General features: G+C 35.3%; 4 protein-coding genes and 1 pseudogene across 6 annotated transcripts; all 5 read right to left on the bottom strand.

The window, feature by feature from the left end:
• Positions 1-378: 378 nt before the first annotated feature.
• Positions 379-1761, bottom strand: LOC120769581. 2 transcript variants are annotated; one of them, XM_040096640.1, is made up of 2 exons: positions 1631-1761; positions 379-1558 (listed from the first exon to the last, which is right to left on the bottom strand). In XM_040096640.1, exons 1-2 carry the CDS (start codon positions 1679-1681, stop codon positions 869-871), a joined length of 741 nt encoding a protein of 246 aa, XP_039952574.1. In that variant the 5' UTR covers positions 1682-1761; the 3' UTR covers positions 379-868. The 2 variants fall into 2 exon arrangements, with proteins under 2 accessions (XP_039952574.1, XP_039952572.1); XM_040096638.1 differs by having other exon boundaries at positions 379-1563; positions 1636-1761.
• Positions 1762-7055: 5294 nt separating this feature from the next.
• On the bottom strand, positions 7056-8000 carry LOC120768693 (annotated as a pseudogene).
• Positions 8001-8540: 540 nt separating this feature from the next.
• LOC120769495 lies at positions 8541-9511 on the bottom strand. Its single transcript, XM_040096525.1, has 2 exons — positions 9392-9511; positions 8541-9327 (listed from the first exon to the last, which is right to left on the bottom strand). Exons 1-2 carry the CDS (start codon positions 9440-9442, stop codon positions 8629-8631), a joined length of 750 nt encoding a protein of 249 aa, XP_039952459.1. The 5' UTR covers positions 9443-9511; the 3' UTR covers positions 8541-8628.
• Positions 9512-12904: 3393 nt separating this feature from the next.
• Positions 12905-13790, bottom strand: LOC120769541. Its single transcript, XM_040096585.1, has 2 exons — positions 13686-13790; positions 12905-13621 (listed from the first exon to the last, which is right to left on the bottom strand). Exons 1-2 carry the CDS (start codon positions 13734-13736, stop codon positions 12977-12979), a joined length of 696 nt encoding a protein of 231 aa, XP_039952519.1. The 5' UTR covers positions 13737-13790; the 3' UTR covers positions 12905-12976.
• A 1641-nt stretch (positions 13791-15431) lies between these two features.
• On the bottom strand, positions 15432-17047 carry LOC120769576 (uncharacterized serine-rich protein C1E8.05-like). 2 transcript variants are annotated; one of them, XM_040096633.1, is made up of 3 exons: positions 16892-17047; positions 16324-16421; positions 15432-16241 (listed from the first exon to the last, which is right to left on the bottom strand). In XM_040096633.1, the coding sequence occupies exons 2-3, from the start codon at positions 16405-16407 to the stop codon at positions 15489-15491; spliced, it is 837 nt and encodes a 278-aa protein (XP_039952567.1). In that variant the 5' UTR covers positions 16408-16421; positions 16892-17047; the 3' UTR covers positions 15432-15488. The 2 variants fall into 2 exon arrangements, with proteins under 2 accessions (XP_039952567.1, XP_039952566.1); XM_040096632.1 differs by having other exon boundaries at positions 16923-17047.
• Between the last annotated feature and the right edge of the window lie 124 nt (positions 17048-17171).

Genomic DNA, 17171 nt, shown 5'->3' with positions numbered 1-17171 from the left:
AGGCTTGATTTGTTGCCTGAACATAGTGTCAATAAAATCATATGGAAAATATGAAACAGGGGTTTTTACATCTTGGTTGGGATAACTTTCTGAGATTGGAGTATTCCATTCTGTCTTTGCCCATCTATATGAAATAATTTTTTTGAATGGTGGATCCGAGGCATCTTCCAAATCCATCAAATCATCTCCTACATCCAAATTTTTCTCAAATTGATCAGTATTCCCATCCGCATTAGTTAACTCTTCGATCAAGAAGGCATTGTTCTTTCTATCATTTAAAGTTTGCAATAGTGACTCCAAAACACTATTTTCTTCTTCTTCCTCATCATCAAAATCAGATATATCTGAGTTATCAAAACTAATTAAAATATTTTCAACTTCTTCGGTGTTTAGTTTATTAGGCATTGTCAACACGTCTAGTCAATATGAACTTATACAAAAAAACTTGTGAACTTGTAAAAAATTTAAATTTATAAAGTATGAAATAAAAAAAATCGGGCAGCTCTATTGAACTATATTTCGGATCTAATTTTTTCCTAAATTACTAAGGCAATGTTTATCTACTAAATTAATTACAAAAATCTAACAAATTAACAATTTTATTTAACAAAATATATAAAAGTATAACATGTTCTTTTTTTGCAAATTGTGAATCTCACGAGGAAGGCTTGCTCTCTGTAACATAACAATGTGTGGGGTCCATCAATCAACTTTTTTTTTAAATTTAATTATACTTAACACTTCAAAGAAAAATACAGAATTAATAAAAAAGTATACCCACACGCATTATGACCTAAAATGGGCTTCAAAAAGTGGCTATGCCATATGGCATAGAATCACTGAAAGGGTTAAGCACCTTCAATGTTTACTATAACTTCAAATTTATTTGAAACAATCTTTGCCCAAAAGCAGTTTTATCCATTCCACGCTCATTCTTTGTGTATGCATTCCATGCCGCCATCATATCTTTCATATCTTTATCCTTCTCCTTTTCTGCGGCTGAGAGTGTTTTCACATATATTTCGAATTCATCCACCAAGTAGTGTAAGTATTCTTTATAACGTTTATCCACCTCTTTATCGTACTCCAACGCGCCACGTTTCTTTAAGGCATCCCGTGTTACCTGCTGTTCCGGTGTAAGTGGTTCGGTCTTAGAAGCATGTGACCGATTAAATCTGTCGAAGCGTTGAATGACAACATCTTTATCGCCTGCAAAAAAGAAACGTGTGTACGGACCAAACTGGTCGCCAGGCAGAACCTTATTTAATGCTTCCTTAGAATCTGTCACATACTTTCTGAGTACACTTAATTCTTTCTGCATAGCTTCACTATCAATACTATACATAGAGGGATCAGCGAGCACATCTTTGGCTATTTGATTGGTTCGTTGCAGACGAAAGTTTTGAAAATTTATTAAGCCTTTGTGGAACGCCTCCTCAAAGCTATTGTGACTGATTGGCGCTGCATTTTCACCTACTGATGGAGGTATCGTTGTTGTTCCAGGTAAAATGGAATCCACTGAATCGGAGGAAGATGATCTCGGTAAACATGAAATGAGCTGAAACAAAACATGGAATATTTATTTTAATTTAATTAAATAACAACAATATTTTCTGTTAATTTTGCAAACCTTTATTAGCAAGAGTAAGATGATTACAAGGTAGGAAGTCCACTTAAGCATTTTCGCTTTTTGCGTTTTATTGAAAGCGATCTGTCCAGTTCCGCTGCACACTGAATGCGTAGCAAGCTTATGCGAGGTATTTATATGCGAAATTGAGACACGACTTGAAAGTCTTTGAATAAAAAACAAAAATACATACATATTTTTGCATACATTTCGACAGAAATAAGAGGAGTTCAAGTTCTTTAACTAACGCTACATTGCATTTGAGTCATAATTTTTTATACGATTAAATATGCATATAAGTATGAGAACCTTGTTTATATTCTTATCACTTACGTTTACTTAGAATTAAAAGAACAGTTTTGAACCTACATATATAAGAGCATTAGGGTGTTCATTATTTCATAAGATGATTTTTTTCTGAGAACACCTCTCAAGTTACGCGTTTTGCCGTAAAACGAGAACTCAACCTGAATAAGCTGTACAAGAGCGGGAAATTTTGTACCAGAATATATTATTTTAAGGTTGCATGTTCACTTATTTCAAGCAAAATATCAAAAACTTCAATGTTGTATACACATTAGGGTTTTTATTTTTTGAACTATTAGTTTTTTTCAGTCCCATCATGAAATTTCTTTAAAAGTACTCTAAAAAAAATTTCCTGAAAATTTGAGCCTTTAATATTAACATTAAGGATTTGACCAAGGCATGTAAAGATTTTCCATTGAAAATACAGGACAATCGTGATTTTTTATCTTTAAATTTCTATAGCTCAGAGGCATTTTATGGCATCGCTTTGACTTTAGACACATATTCCTCATAAGTGAACACTCTAAAAAAGTGCCCATTGCGACAAAGTCGAAACTCAAACCGGCGAGGTAGTACGGGGCTCTAAACCTGATTTTTCAGCGAAATTCGCAATTTTTTGTATATATCTCGTAAATGACAAGAACTATAGAAAAAATGTTCATGCCAAGCTTGTAGGAAATTTTAATTGCTACAATAAAGATCCGAGGTCAAAATCGCTATCATTAATACTTCTCGAGATATTCGGCTTTTTAATTAAGGCTATATGGAATTTTCATACCTTTTTTTATTACATACCTTCTATGAAAATTCTATAAAGCCTTATTTAAAAAGTTGTTTTAGATAGTATATTTTGTATGAAGAATTGCTCAAAAGCCTTGTCAAATATTTTCGTAAACAACCGCACATACATACATACATATGTATTTTCCCACATAAGACACACTAAATTACAATAAATTTCGCTTGGTACTTTTTTTAATATTCAAAGTCCATACATAAATTTTTAATACACTAATACACTACTAAAGAAGTGTTCCAAAGTAAACAGGACTTAAAATAAAGAACAAATGGTTTTTTCGGCAAAATCATTTTATTTTATTCAAAATAGTCTCCTTCTGCTTCAATAGCTTTTTGCACGGTCTAAAAGCAGGTCGAACGAGTGTTTTAGCTCGTTGGCCGGTATGGCCGCCAGTTGGCCTCTACGTCTGCATAACGCTTTCTTTTCATGGGCAAATGCATTTTTCCGAAAAGGAAGAAGTCGCACGGTGCCATATCTGGTGAATACGGGGAGTGGTTAATGGTGAAAATGTGATTTTTGGTCAAATAATCGGTCACAATCGTCGATTGATGAGACGGCGCATTATCGTGCAACAAACAAAAATACTAAATTTTCTGTTTCCAAAATAGGAGTAAAGAATTGGCGGAACAAGTTTCAATTTGGTTGCGAGTCGGTTTACTTAGAAGCGCCCAAGGTGTCCCTAACAGCTAACTCGAAAGATAACTTAACAAACATCCATGGACCCGTTTTGACAGAAAGGCTTTCGAAGACGCACGGAAAAACTGAAGCACCTTACGAGATCGTTAGTGTTATATTTGCATGAAATATTGGGTATGACAAAGCTGTCGACGTGATGGCAGCACCCACTTTTTTTCACTAAGGACAACAAGGGCAAATGTAACACTACATCATTTCAGTGTTTGGTGCTGTTTAAACGGAACTGAAAGGGTTTTCTATATGGTTTCGAAACAGTAGTTGAACAACAGAGGTGAAGGAACAGTCAAAACAGTAGACTTCACCCAGAAAATCTGCTTTAAAGAAGGCGAAAACTTTTCTATTGGCCTAAATAATGAAATCCACCGTCTTCTGGGATTCTCAAGGTGTGATAATACATCAACTACCTTAATAAGCGCAAAATGTTAACAGCGCTCTACTTAGACGAATAATTTGGTCGATTCGGTCGATTTTACCTCTTGCGATTACTTTTTTGGGAACTAACTTATCAGCAGGGTTTGAGCATATTAAAATAAAAGTGAGAAGCTTAATAATGTAATTTTTACTCGCCTCACTTCAAGAGTTGCTGAGAGTTCCAAGTAAAGAGCGAAATCAAGCTCCAATTCCTAGTTAAGTAATCTTTCAAAATAAAACAAATATTTTTAGGTCAAATTTCTATTCATACGAATATATATGAATATGCTCACATGCACAGTTCAGTAATTATTTGTTGCAGTTCAAAAATTTTAACAAGATAACATTATACAAATATTTTAGACGATTACTTTTCTGATTCGTAATCGAATAGTCGCATAAACAATTTTTTTCCAAATTCAAGCTTGTCTAATCCAAGACCATTCTTTGAGTACATATCCTAAACTTCCGAAATTACTTCTAAAATTCATCTACTATGTGGAGAGCGAGGTTCTTCGAACGTTTCTCCTTAACTTCGGTATATTCTAATACTCCATGTTTCTTTAAGGTGTCCCACGATATCCTTTGTTCTGGTGTAAGCTTTTCTATAGGTACATACGTAAGAGGTACGTGTTCGATTGAATTGTTCAAGCCCATAATCTTTACCTTTATTAGCAACAGCAAGCTGAATGCAAGGAACGAAATGCTCTTAAACATTTTCTATTCATCTGATCAATTAAAAAATTTTTCAAGTTTCGATGCACACTAAAAGGGCAGCAAGCTTACGCAAGGTATTTATGTGCAAAATGGGGTCACGACTTCAGTGACTTTGAGTAAAACGAAATCCTCAAATTTTAACAAAAAATAACAGGAATTCCACATCGGTGCACTTGAGTCACACTTTCATACATGAATAAGTGTTATCTCGTATATTTGTATATACGAGTATATAAGTATTGTAGCCTTACTTATACAATTATCAGTTACTTCAGACTACGACTCGGAATTTAATTAAAAATTTTGTGTCCATCTAAATAGAATTATTAAATTAAATGAGACATCGAAAATGAAAAGCGTTTGAGAAAACGAATAAAACCAATAAAAGTAAGTTAGAAGGGCAAGATTTTGGACTAGATAACTTTTCAGGCATTTTTGTGATTACCTGAATTAGCATTGTATGAACACGCGTCAAAGATGGACATCAACAAAGGGAAAATACGCCATATTTTACACGTTCTCTTTGATAAAAGGCACATGGATGAAATGCAAATAAAATGTTTCTGATACTGTAAGCAAAGCTGTCTTCAATTCCTTATTTCTTTTCTCTTGTTCTAAAATATACATGTAAAAGATTAACAAATTGAATTGAAATTGAATACGTGCAAGAGAGTAAGTGAACTTCTTATTAAAGTGGTATAGCCGCTATCTTTACTGCTACCAGCTTTTATTTAGCATATTTTAGATCAGTTTTACTATTCTGAATAGTTTAATATTATTTCTGCGTATCAAAAGTGGGTTGCGCCCATGAACCTAATATAAAGATTTTCGAACTTCCAGGTTATTATATCGGCCAATATTTGAGTTATCTCAATGAAAGCAAGAAAAAACGTGTTCTTCGGCTGCACCGAAGCTAATATATCCTTTACAGGTGCATTTCTTTTAGTAACTATGAGTTCAGTTTGTATGGAAGCTATATGCCATAATAATCCCATCTGAACAATTTTTTCGGAGATTATATTGTTGCCTTAGAAAATATTCTATACTAAATTTCGTGTCAAATCCAAAAGTTTTCCATGCCAGCACTAGATTCCGATCGTTCAGTTTGTATGGCAGCTATATGTTATAGTGGTCCGATATCAGTAGTTCCCACAAATGAGCATGTTCTTGAAGAGAAAATGACGTTTGCGACGTTTGCAAAATTTCAAAACGATATCTTAAAAACGGAGGGACTACTTCGTACATATACAGACAGACGGGCAGACAGACGGACATGGCTAAATCGACTCAGCTCAACATACTAATCATTTATATATACACTTTGTAGGGTCTCCGACGCTTCCTTCTGGGTGTTACAAACTTCGTGGCAAATTTAATATACCCTGTTCAGGGTATAATTACTGAAGATATTTTACTCATAACAGTATACCGTTGTGCCTAAAATAGATATAACCCTGTCAAGAAAGTATTGAGAATTTATAAATAAAACTAAAATTTTTCAATCATCATCAAAATTTATTTTATCGCCTTCAAAGTAACATCCAATTGAAGTGATGCACATGTGCCAACGCTTCTTCCAATTGTCAAACCTTGAGTGGCATTCGACTCTCGCGTCGAATTTGTTTTGATGTCTTCAATTGAGACGAAGCGTGTTCCCAAAATTGTATATTTCAGTTCGCTCGCATCAAAAGACTTACTAGCGCAGGCTTGCACCTCAAGTGCTGCATCTGAGCATCTAGTACAGTTTTTCGATTCGCTGGAGAGTAATGCTTGGCGATTCGAAGACCGCTTATATTGTCTCTTATGAGCAATTTCAGTTTTGTTGATACCGTTCAAGTAATTTTGTGGTCGAAGTTGCACTGCACTCTGGAAGTTGAATTGTCAGTTGCGAAATAATAAAAGAATCGTTATCGTCGGATCGAACCCTCATGGGTTAAAAATTGAACAAGAAACCGTTTGGGACCACTTAAATAGAAAAGATACAAAACAGTCCCGATATATGAGTGTCACACAAGTCAACACAAAAAATACTTATGGACCGAATTTGTTATCTGTGAATCGCTACTGTACCGGCACAAAAGTGACCCATTTCAGAAATGCATGGTTGCTTGTGCTGAAAAGTGGTTCACTTGTGACAGCGTCAAGCGAAAATTGTCGTGGTGGAATCATGGTGAGCCGTCACCACAGGTAGGCAAGCTGGAATTAACGGTCGGTACTATTTTTCTATATATTCGATTGGGTGGAAATCATCTAATTTGAGTTTTCCCTATACTTCCAATATCATAAGTAGTGGTATTTGAAGGAAGAAATCTTGAAGTTAGCAAGTATTAACCTGCAAGTAATAACGGCTTAGTGATAAGTCATCTGTGTATGCGTATATACATACATACATATACACTACATATAGTATACATATATATTTATTTCTAAAATTTTTTTTTTTAATTTTTATGCATATATACATATTATGTATACATATGTACACATATATTTATCTCTCAAAATTTGTATAATATAGCATTTCATTCTTCACAATAACTTTCAGGATTCGTATTGGAATAACTGAAGAAACAATTTTTCACCAAATTCAGCTTTGTCCACATTAAGCTCATTCTTGCTGTACTTATCCCAAGCCTCGACCATTTCCTTTTCCTTCTCCTTTTCGGAAACTGAAAGTGATTTCATATACTTATCGAATTCATCTACTATATGGCAACCGAAGTCTTTCGAGCGTTTCTCCATCTCTTCGGTGTACTCTAATGCTCCATGCTTCTTTAGAGTTTCCCATGATACCTTTTTTTCTGGAGTAAGCTCATCTGTCGCTGAGGCACGTCGTCGGTTGAAGCCGTTGAAATCTTCTAGCACAAAATGTTTATCCATTGCGAAGAAGAACCGATTGTTCTGATCATTTTTATCGGCTGGCAAAATCGTCCTTAGAGTCTGTCACATATTTCGCAAGTATATTTCTTTCATACTCCATAGCTGAACTCTCTATATTAGTCATAGAGGGATCGGCTAACACATCCTTAGCAATTTGAATGCTACGTTGCAAACAAGAGCTTAAAAGATTAATATACTCTTTGAAAAGAACCGCTTCGAGTCTCTTGCGACCACCTGACATACCGCTTTCAGCTACTGTTAGCATTGTTGTTGAAATACCATGTGGAATGGTATTATCTTCCTCTGAAGAAGACGGTCTCGGTAAGCATGCAGCAAGCTGGAACCAAACGTAGAACATTTAATGAATCATTAATGGCATTTTCAGTTTAATTTGCAAACCTGCATTGCCAAAAGCAAGGCGAACGAAAAAAGTGTAATTTTTTTAAACATCTTTTCTTTGTTTTAAAAGCGATCTTTCAAGTTTCGATGCATACTAAGCACGTAGCGGGTTAACGCAAGGTATTTATAGGTATGCCGAATTGAGATACAAAATATATAGAAAATCTGTAAATAAGAAATAAAAGAAATATTGGTTTTACACACTTGTACGTAAAATAAGCTGAGTTCAAGATCTATAATAATGTATTGCATTTGAGGCATACATACCTTAATAAGAGTATTCCTATATACATATATTTATACTTGTTTATAACCAAGAGAGCAATGCTCGTATTCTTATCAATCATACGAATAAAGTGCAACTCAAAAATAAATATATTTTATTTATTATTTTTGAATTCTATAAAAAAATATTATTAGGATTATGAGCTGGACCCTCTCCTCACACCTGCTCTTGTGACTTTGGTCACACAGACTCGTACAGGTTTATCAAATACACATTCCTGCCATTAACGAAATACGCCGATAAACCTCTTTTGAATTTCTGAGAAAGCAAGCAAAGGCGATGAATTGAGCAACGTTTGTAAAATCTAAAATAGCTGGTCCATTATTAAAAACAGCATTTGAAAAATGAAAGCGTTCGTTGAGAAATTGTTTTGTTTATATTTTACTAAGTAATCCTCCTAAAAACCAACAATGCCCATATTCGATATTCGATATTTACTTTTATTATTGTTTTTTCGTAAATTTAATTACATATTTATAGCACACATATACCATAAATTCAAAACGATTATGCCTTGGAATCAAACTGGAATAATTCCAAGAACAATCTTTGCCCAAATTCAGCCTTATCCAATCCAAGAGCATTATTTTTATACATATTCCAAACTTCCACCATTTCCTTTTCCTTCTCCTTTTCGGCCGCTGGGAGAGCTTTCACATAATAATCGAAATCATCGACTATTTGGTAGGCAAAGTCTTTCGTACGTTTCTCTATCTCTTCATTGTACTCGAGTACACCATGCTTCTTTAAAGCATTCCATGAGACCCGTTGTTCTGGTGTCAGCTCTACTGTTTTCGATGCACGTCTTCGATTAAAGCTGTTGAAATTTTCCAGCACTAAATCTTTACCGATTGCAAAGAAGAACCGATTGTGTTGGTCATTTTTGTCGGCAGGCAAAACTGCAATTAAGGCTTCCTTAGAGTCTTTCACATATTTCCTAAGTACCTTTCTTTCCTCCTCCATAGCTGGACTATCGATGCTATTCATTACAGGATCGGCAAGCACATCTTGGACAATTTTGTTGGTGCGTTGTAAACGGAAGTCTAAAAAGTTTTCAAAGCTTTTGTAAACATTCGCTTCTAGTTGCTTGCGGGCACTTGACGTAGCACTGTTGAGTGCTGATGGCGTGGTGGTTGTTGTACCATGTGGAATGGTATTATCTTCCTCCGATTTCGAGGAAGATGGTCTCGGTAAGCCCGCGGTAAACTGGCAAAAAAAGTATAATAATATTTTATAATAGAAATATACATTTTTTATTTAAGTTTCCAACCTGTATTAGTAAAAGCAGTGCGAATGCCAACAACGAAACTTCTTTCAACATCTTTGCTTTGTTTTCAAAACGCTCTCTCAAGTCTCGATGCAGACTAAAAGCATTCCAAACTCAAGCAAGCTATTTATATGCAGAACTGTGAGAGGACGTGCAACTGTACAAGCAAAAGGTAATGTGCAAAAAATATTTTTTGCAAATATTTAAATGAAAATTGGGTTCAAGATCTGCGACGAACGTAGTATTCGATTCATATATTTACGATTAAGAGCATTTACGTATAAGTATGAGAGCCTTGCTTATTGCTTATCAATATTTCTACAGACTAAAGTAATACAAAATTAAATTAATAATATTTTTGTTTATACCTTTACAGATATATGTACATATATTGGGTATGCACATATGTATTTATGTGATCAAATAAAATGAGACATTGAAAAGTCAATGAAATTATTATAGAAAAAAAGACTATTATAAAGCAACAAAGTGTAAAAATAAAATTTAATAATGTGCTATGCGTTTTACAAGTCATTTGTACCTTCTAATTAAGTATAGCAATAACTGTCAAAAACAAGAAAAAAAACATCGCACCGAAGTTATAATACCCTTCACAAATACAAGAGGTTCCTTACAAGAACGAGATTCTGATTTTCTGCAGATATTGTAGTATTATTTTGGATAATAATTTATGCCAAACTTCCTGAAGATATCTCGTCAAATGAAAAAGTGTTCCATACAAGCACTTTATTCCGATCAATCCGATGGTATGGCAGCTTTATGGTATTGGTGGTCCGATATCGGCAGATCCAACAAATGAGCAGCTTCTTGTGGAGAAAACCTCATATACAAAATTTCAGATTGATATCTCAAAAATTGAACGGACAGCTAGACGAAGTTTTCTTCTGAGTGCTATAAACTTGTTTGCAAACTTACCTGTCCAGTGTATAAAAATGAGAAAAAGGCTTTACTTATTAACAACATACAAAGCTCTCCAAATATTCATACGTGTTACTTAAAATGTGTCACTTCGTTTCGAAGTTTTCTTTTTCAAAGAAAAAACACAGAAACTTCGAATTTATTGAGGAATGTTTATTATCACTCAAAGTAATATTTTTTGGCATTTATTTTTTGGAGATTATCTCTTTCAAATGTTGGCCGCGGCTACATCTCACATGGTGCATTCGTTGAGTTCAATTTCCAATGGATCGTTCGAGCATTCCAACTGATAACTGGCGAATGGCATGCGTGTTGTTTTTCCCCAAGGGAAATCGAAGCGGGATTGTCCGCATATACATTAGACTTTACATACTTATGTATGTACATATCCCTACAAGAAAAAATCTAACGGTGTGATTTCACACGATCTTAATGGTCAATCCACCGGCCAAAAATATTAAATTATCTGTTCTCTCAATACACCCATTAATTGATGCGATGTGACGGAAATAGCAACGCCTTGTTGAAACTATAGGGTTTGTTCAGAAAGTCACACGCGTTCCTAGCTAACGAACGAGTCAGTTATCTCCGAGCACCTGGAGAATCAGGACAAACATTTTCAGTGAGTGGTGCAAGTCGAAAATGCAGCGTTCGTTAGAGCAGAGGTACGCCATTAAATTCTGTGTGAAACTCTGTAAATCTGCAACAGAGACTTTTGCTGTGATCAAGCAGGCTTATCCAGATGTTGTTTTAGCAAGAAGTTGTATGTTTCGGTAGCACAAGGTCTTTTTGGAAGGCCGGGAAGAGGCCGCTGATGAATGAGCAAATCCAAAATGCAAACGATACTCATTGTCTTTTTGGACACCAAAGGCATCGTCTACCATAAATTTGTTCTTCCTGGACAAACCGCCAACGCAAAGTTTTACGCGGAAATTGTCAAGAGACTCAAACGAAGGGTTAATGACACCGCAGGCGATTGGAAGTTGCACCATGACAACGCCCCGGCTCACACCGCCTTTCTTGTGAACAGCTACCTAACCAAGGCCGGCATCCCAAAGCTTCTGCACCCGCCCTACAGCCCAGATGTGGCCCTCCTGGACTTTTCCTTGTTTCCTTATCTGAAAAAGCCGATGAAAAGCAAGCATTTTGAGACGATAGAGGGGATCCAATCTGCATGCACCTTGGCTTTCAAGGCTATTTCGGTGAATGCTTGGAAATCGGGCTGGCAGCGCTGCATCGACGCAGAAGAAGCCTATTTTGAAAGTTTTTAAAGAATTGTAATGATGGTTAAATAATTTTTTTTTTTTTAAATCGACTCAATGCTATTACTTTCCGGACAAACCCAGTAAGCGTCGCCGAGATTACGAGCTTCACTTTCAGGCATCAAATAGTCGGTTATCATGGCGCGATAACGATCGCCATTTGAAATATGGACCGACGCCACCGGCATACAAACCACACTAAACCATTGTTTTTTCTGGATGAAATGACAGCTCTTGAATCTCTTCTGGTTGCTCTTCGTCCTAAGTGAGGCAGTTTTAATTGAACTTTTTAAGAACCTATAGAGCGCGGCGATATCATTTGGGAAGGTCGATCGGCTTCAGTTCTTGCATAAACTGTATTTTGTCCGCTTTCAATATAAGATATCGACGTAAAATGTGCCCAGTCATTGCATACGTCAGTCCGAGTCTGCTATTGGGCGAAACGACTCCCCACGGTTTTGGTGTACACTCTCAGTCTATTCGGTCGAAGATTATCCAATAATGAATGCTGTCTTAAGAGGGGTGATGGTTTTGCAAATAGTACGTTCAGTAGGCTGATTAAGTTGGTCATAAGTTGAGCAAAGCGCGCGAAACACATTCTCTACATAAAGTAAATTTTCGTAATAAATTTTTACGATCTGTAAACGGGGTTCAGGCGTAAGTCTTTCCATGTTGAAAAGCCAAATAATACTGATACTGACATAAATAACATGACAGCTTGACACGACTCACGCAAGATCTGTCAAAATAGGCTATTGATAAAAGTACATCTACCTGGAAGACCCATTTTAAATAAATACGTTTGGATTTTTCTTCAATAATTTGACTTTTTTTCTAATGTTTTAGTATTCTTACCGTAGATATTTCAACAATATTTCGGCTTATTCTTCAGAAGAAAAGAAATCTACATATGTAAATAAGTGAACTAAACTAAAAATTTGAAATAATATGTTCGAACTCTATGAGCATCAGAACATTAGAAATATTACAAGTATATTAAAGAACAGTCAAAGTTACCCAAACTCTCTAAAAATCTCCCACTGATGTTGGTTTCTTAAAGTTAAACCTGACGTTATGTTAGATTAAGTCGTAGCGTGCCCTCCCTATCGAGCTTATCAGCTTTGCAATTTCCGGCGATTCCGGTCATCCATACAATTTTAATATGAAAGAAGCTTGAAGTTATTGCCAATTAGGTCATGCTTTCCTTGACTACTTTTGAGAGTATGTAGAGTCAGCGAGCTCAAGCCCAGTACAAGAATTGAGCATCTTGAAAAAAGTCTCAAAATATTTTTAGCAACTCTATACACTTAAGTTTTGTTTATTTACTTAAAAGTTAAACATTATATGCTTGATTGTAAAAAAATATATGCACTTATAATCAGCAGCTTTATGGATTGAATGTGTCAAAGAAGTTAGAGTAAAATTCTGCCTTCTTCTCATCGTCCTTCTCATTTGTAAATCTAGTATACCAATCAATTAGTTTGGTCTCATCCTTCTTTTGCTCCTCCGTCAAGATGGATAAGTAATGTTCGATTGCCTTTTCGAATTTGCCCGAAACCACTTTCAATTCGGCCATCAAATCATCCTCGAACTTATCTGAACCATTATCGATAAAGGCTTGTTGAACCGTCTTTGTTTGCTCCAATTCTGGGGGCATTTCGTTAGCATCTTGCAATATGCTCGTTAGCGTGATCATCGACTCGAAAAGCGCCAACATGTCTTCGGCCGCATCCGATTGCCCACTGGGTTTGTTAGTTTTCAGATATTCCGAAATACGTGTAATGTTCGCTTTAAGACCGGCGCACTTATCGGGTACAGCCTCCAATTGCGCCAGTGTCTTGTTAAAGAGCGGACGTCCATGTTCGGTCACATATTTCGCCAAACCAACTAAATCGGCTAGGGTTGTGGTCATAAGCACCTGACGCGGTCTAAATTTCAACTTCTCGTTAGTGCGGGCGGTATGTGTGCTCGCAGGCTTCTGCTCGACTGCAACTTCACCGGCCTCGCGGCGCATGCGTGGAACAGCTTGCACCTGTAACGCGATATGTGATGGTAGTAGTAAATATAGCAATATTAGCTGTTGTAACCAAACTTACCTGCAGCAGCAGCAAAGCGCTGACTATGAAAATAATGAAAGCTTTTGTCATTGTAGCAGTTTAACTGAATGTTACTGAGTCTCAACGTGTACTGAGGGTCGCTGTTGCATTTCTCAGTTTATATTTGCTTTGGAAAATTTGAAAAATCTACTTTGAATTTATTAGCTCACATTATGCATTTGAAAATACATATGTTAGCTGTATTTTACTTATAAAAAAATAAAATTCTAATTAAATACAGTGCGATAATAGTGACCCGGTCTTCATTCACTGCCCTGTCTACGGTGTCTTATCATCTCTTAACGTAAATACATATGTATAGTATACGCATATGCCTATACATACAATCACACTTACTTAATTTTTACATATTTATTATTAACATATTTCATACACATTTTCCAAATAAATAACAAAAGTAAGTGTTCAATACGAAAGCTATGAACAAAAGCAACAGCTGCATTGCCCGGAAAAGAAAAGCTCACCAAACACTGTACTTCAAAATTAATTAAATGTAAAGAGCAATCAAACTTATTTTTTGCTAATTAAATAATCAAGCGCCTGCAGGATATATGGGGATAAGCGGGGCTGCTGAGGCAGGGAAACAGGGGGTGTCTTTATGAATGATTGGTTTGTGAGAAAATCGAAAGCTAGACCTATATGGTAAATTTAAAAGTAGTGAACAATCTCATCTACCGAAGTCGTCTGAAAGATTATGAGGTAGACACTTCTTAGCACTTATTTTATTGACTATCCATTCATTACGAGACTAATCAGCACACTTCACCGATATAATATGGTCTCATCCGTTTAAGGAATTATTGCATCGCTCTAACCTATCCTAAACTAATCTAATCCACTTAAGTACCTTATAAAATTATTTAAACAGTGGTGCTATCATAAATGTTGAACGCTTAACACGTGTATAAAGTACTGTAGCACGAGAGAGATAATCAAATATTTGATAATCGAGAATCAATAAAACGTCTTATTCTGCGGTTGCACAGTGTTAATCGTGTATGACAGACAGATTACAGACTTAACACATAATCACATACTGACCCTTTTAAGATTTAACTATAAAAACTCACAGACAAAAACTTTGTAATTTCATATAAATTTGTTGTAGTTTTCAGAAAACTATTAGATACAATATGATTTCCTGGTTCAATATATAATAGAATCTATATAGTGATTAATATAGATTTTGCTTGTTCAAAAAATTACAATACTTCAGTTTTCAAACGGTCCCGTACAACAGATTGGTCTATACAACAGCAACTGCTCGGTAGAGATCTTCAGCTAGCTTGATCTTGATTAACAGCCATTGCTGTCATCCATAATAAAAGACGTTGTTTCTGCTATATCCTTCAGAGGAACCCTTAGCAATTGATTCCTTCCAATAAAATGTTCTATCTATCTATCCACCATCAACTCAAGAAGTTTTGAGCTGCTAAAATTAAAATTTTCCCAATAAGGTAGCCTTGAAATCTTGATCTCTCTCGATGAACTCTTCCGCAGGAACAGGTTTTTTCGGAGTGTTATAGAACAAATGAGCCCAATTTAAAAATTTTTAGAATTTCTCTACACTTTTTATCAAGACTCTTTTACATAGTAAATATGATACTAACTATTTAAGATCGTAACATTTATGGAACTACAATTGCTGTTAAATTTTTTCTCTGTTTCCTCACACGAAAATATTTTATTTTTAATAAAAAGATGCAGACATTTGCTATTTCAAAATATACTTCAATTGCTTTAATATTTATTTCTCAATTCATCACTTATATATAATATATTTTACAAATTTGTTTGGCTGATCGAAAAGAATTCGGTTAGTTTAGTAACTTCATTTCCGAAACCATCGGTTGACTTGAATTCCTCATACCAGTTGACGATTTTAGTCTCCTTAGCCTTCTGCGTCTTCGTTAAGTCTTTCACATAATCGCGTACCTTTTCGCCGAACGATTTGCAGAAATCTTCGAAACGTTTCTGTATTTTTTCGACCAATTCATAAGCGTCGCACTGCTCGAGCGCTTCCTGTATTAGTATCTCTTCAGCAGTCGGTTTTTTCAAGCTATGATATTTTAATATCAATTCGCTTAATTCGGCTATGGCCACGATGGTGTTTTTAAAGTAACGCAAAATCAAAGCAGCATCCTCCGAGTTCTGGATATTCTTAAATGCGTGGTCTTCACCAATATTTATTGTAAGTATAACCTTGAGTTCATCCACAGCTGCAATCTTAACTTTTGAAACTAATTTGTTTTCACTAAACTTTTTGGCCACAGACTTCCGTTTGTCGTTTACGGACTTCACGAAATCGTAATACTTATCTGCAAAATCGTTGAATAACTTTTCAAAATCTGCCTTGTGATCTTCAACAGATTCGCTAGAACTAGAGCTAGAGCTGCTGTCAGAGGAAGGCTTATTTCTACCCTTCGGCGACTCTTCGGAAGATTCTGATGAGGATGATGATGAGGATGATGATGAGGATGATGATGAAGATGATGATGAGCTGGAGCTTTTGTCACGATGACGCGCTGATACTTGCTATTAATTTTTAAGAATATTCGGTAACAGTTAAAAATTGTTTATTTTATTATCCGAATTAACAACAACATATATATAGTACCTGCAACAAAATGCACGCAATTAACAACGCTATAGTAGCCTTCTTCCACATCATTTTCTTTGATAGAATTTTAGTAAGCTTCATTTGCTCAAATCAATCTAAAGTGAGCAGAAATTGAGCATCTAATTATATAACAGTTTCAAAATTGTACTTGAAGGCAAATAATAATTGACTTCTTATTAGTATTTCATAACCTAACGTAAAATATTTGGCGTTGAGCGTGCTTTATTTTGATTCAAGCACTTCACAGACACTATTTTCTAGCTTCAACTGGAATGAGCAGCCAAGCAAAAGATGTCGAAATTAATTTGCGTGCTCAAATATGCAAAAGTTGTTTTTGAATTTCAAAAATGAATGAATTTGAATGTTTTATTCCTTTCCGTACATTTGCGTTAATATTTGTAGATAGCGATTATTAGATTTATGCTTGTAGAAAAAAATTATAAAAAATTATTTTGAAAATATTTAGTAAATATATGTATATGTAAGTAAAAGAAAAATATTTATGTGATTATTAACAATTAATTTTAGGCAAGCCAAATATCCTTATTACTTCCAATCCCGGTACCTTTCTACAAGCTAGTAGTCTAAGTATATACCTTGACGAGTCTTCTGCCCCCAACCGTAGTCAAAACTAATATGAAAGGTATTGTTTTATTGGCAGCGAACAAAACTATAAGACAATCTCGTTATCTGTATTATCGAAGTGTTCTTCAAAGATAAAGAAAGGCACCTGATCTATGCAACAATTCATCCTAAACAACTACGTTGTAAACGGGAAACTATAACTTCAATGCGACAGTAAATCGCCATACTACAACAAGGGGCTGCTGTTTTGTATTTGTGCT

The sequence above is a fragment of the Bactrocera tryoni genome, chromosome 2, assembly GCF_016617805.1.
Source record: "Bactrocera tryoni isolate S06 chromosome 2, CSIRO_BtryS06_freeze2, whole genome shotgun sequence".
Lineage (NCBI taxonomy): Eukaryota > Metazoa > Arthropoda > Insecta > Diptera > Tephritidae > Bactrocera > Bactrocera tryoni.
The sequence above is the reverse complement of the archived record's forward strand: the minus strand, read 5'-3'. Positions and strand labels throughout refer to the sequence as shown.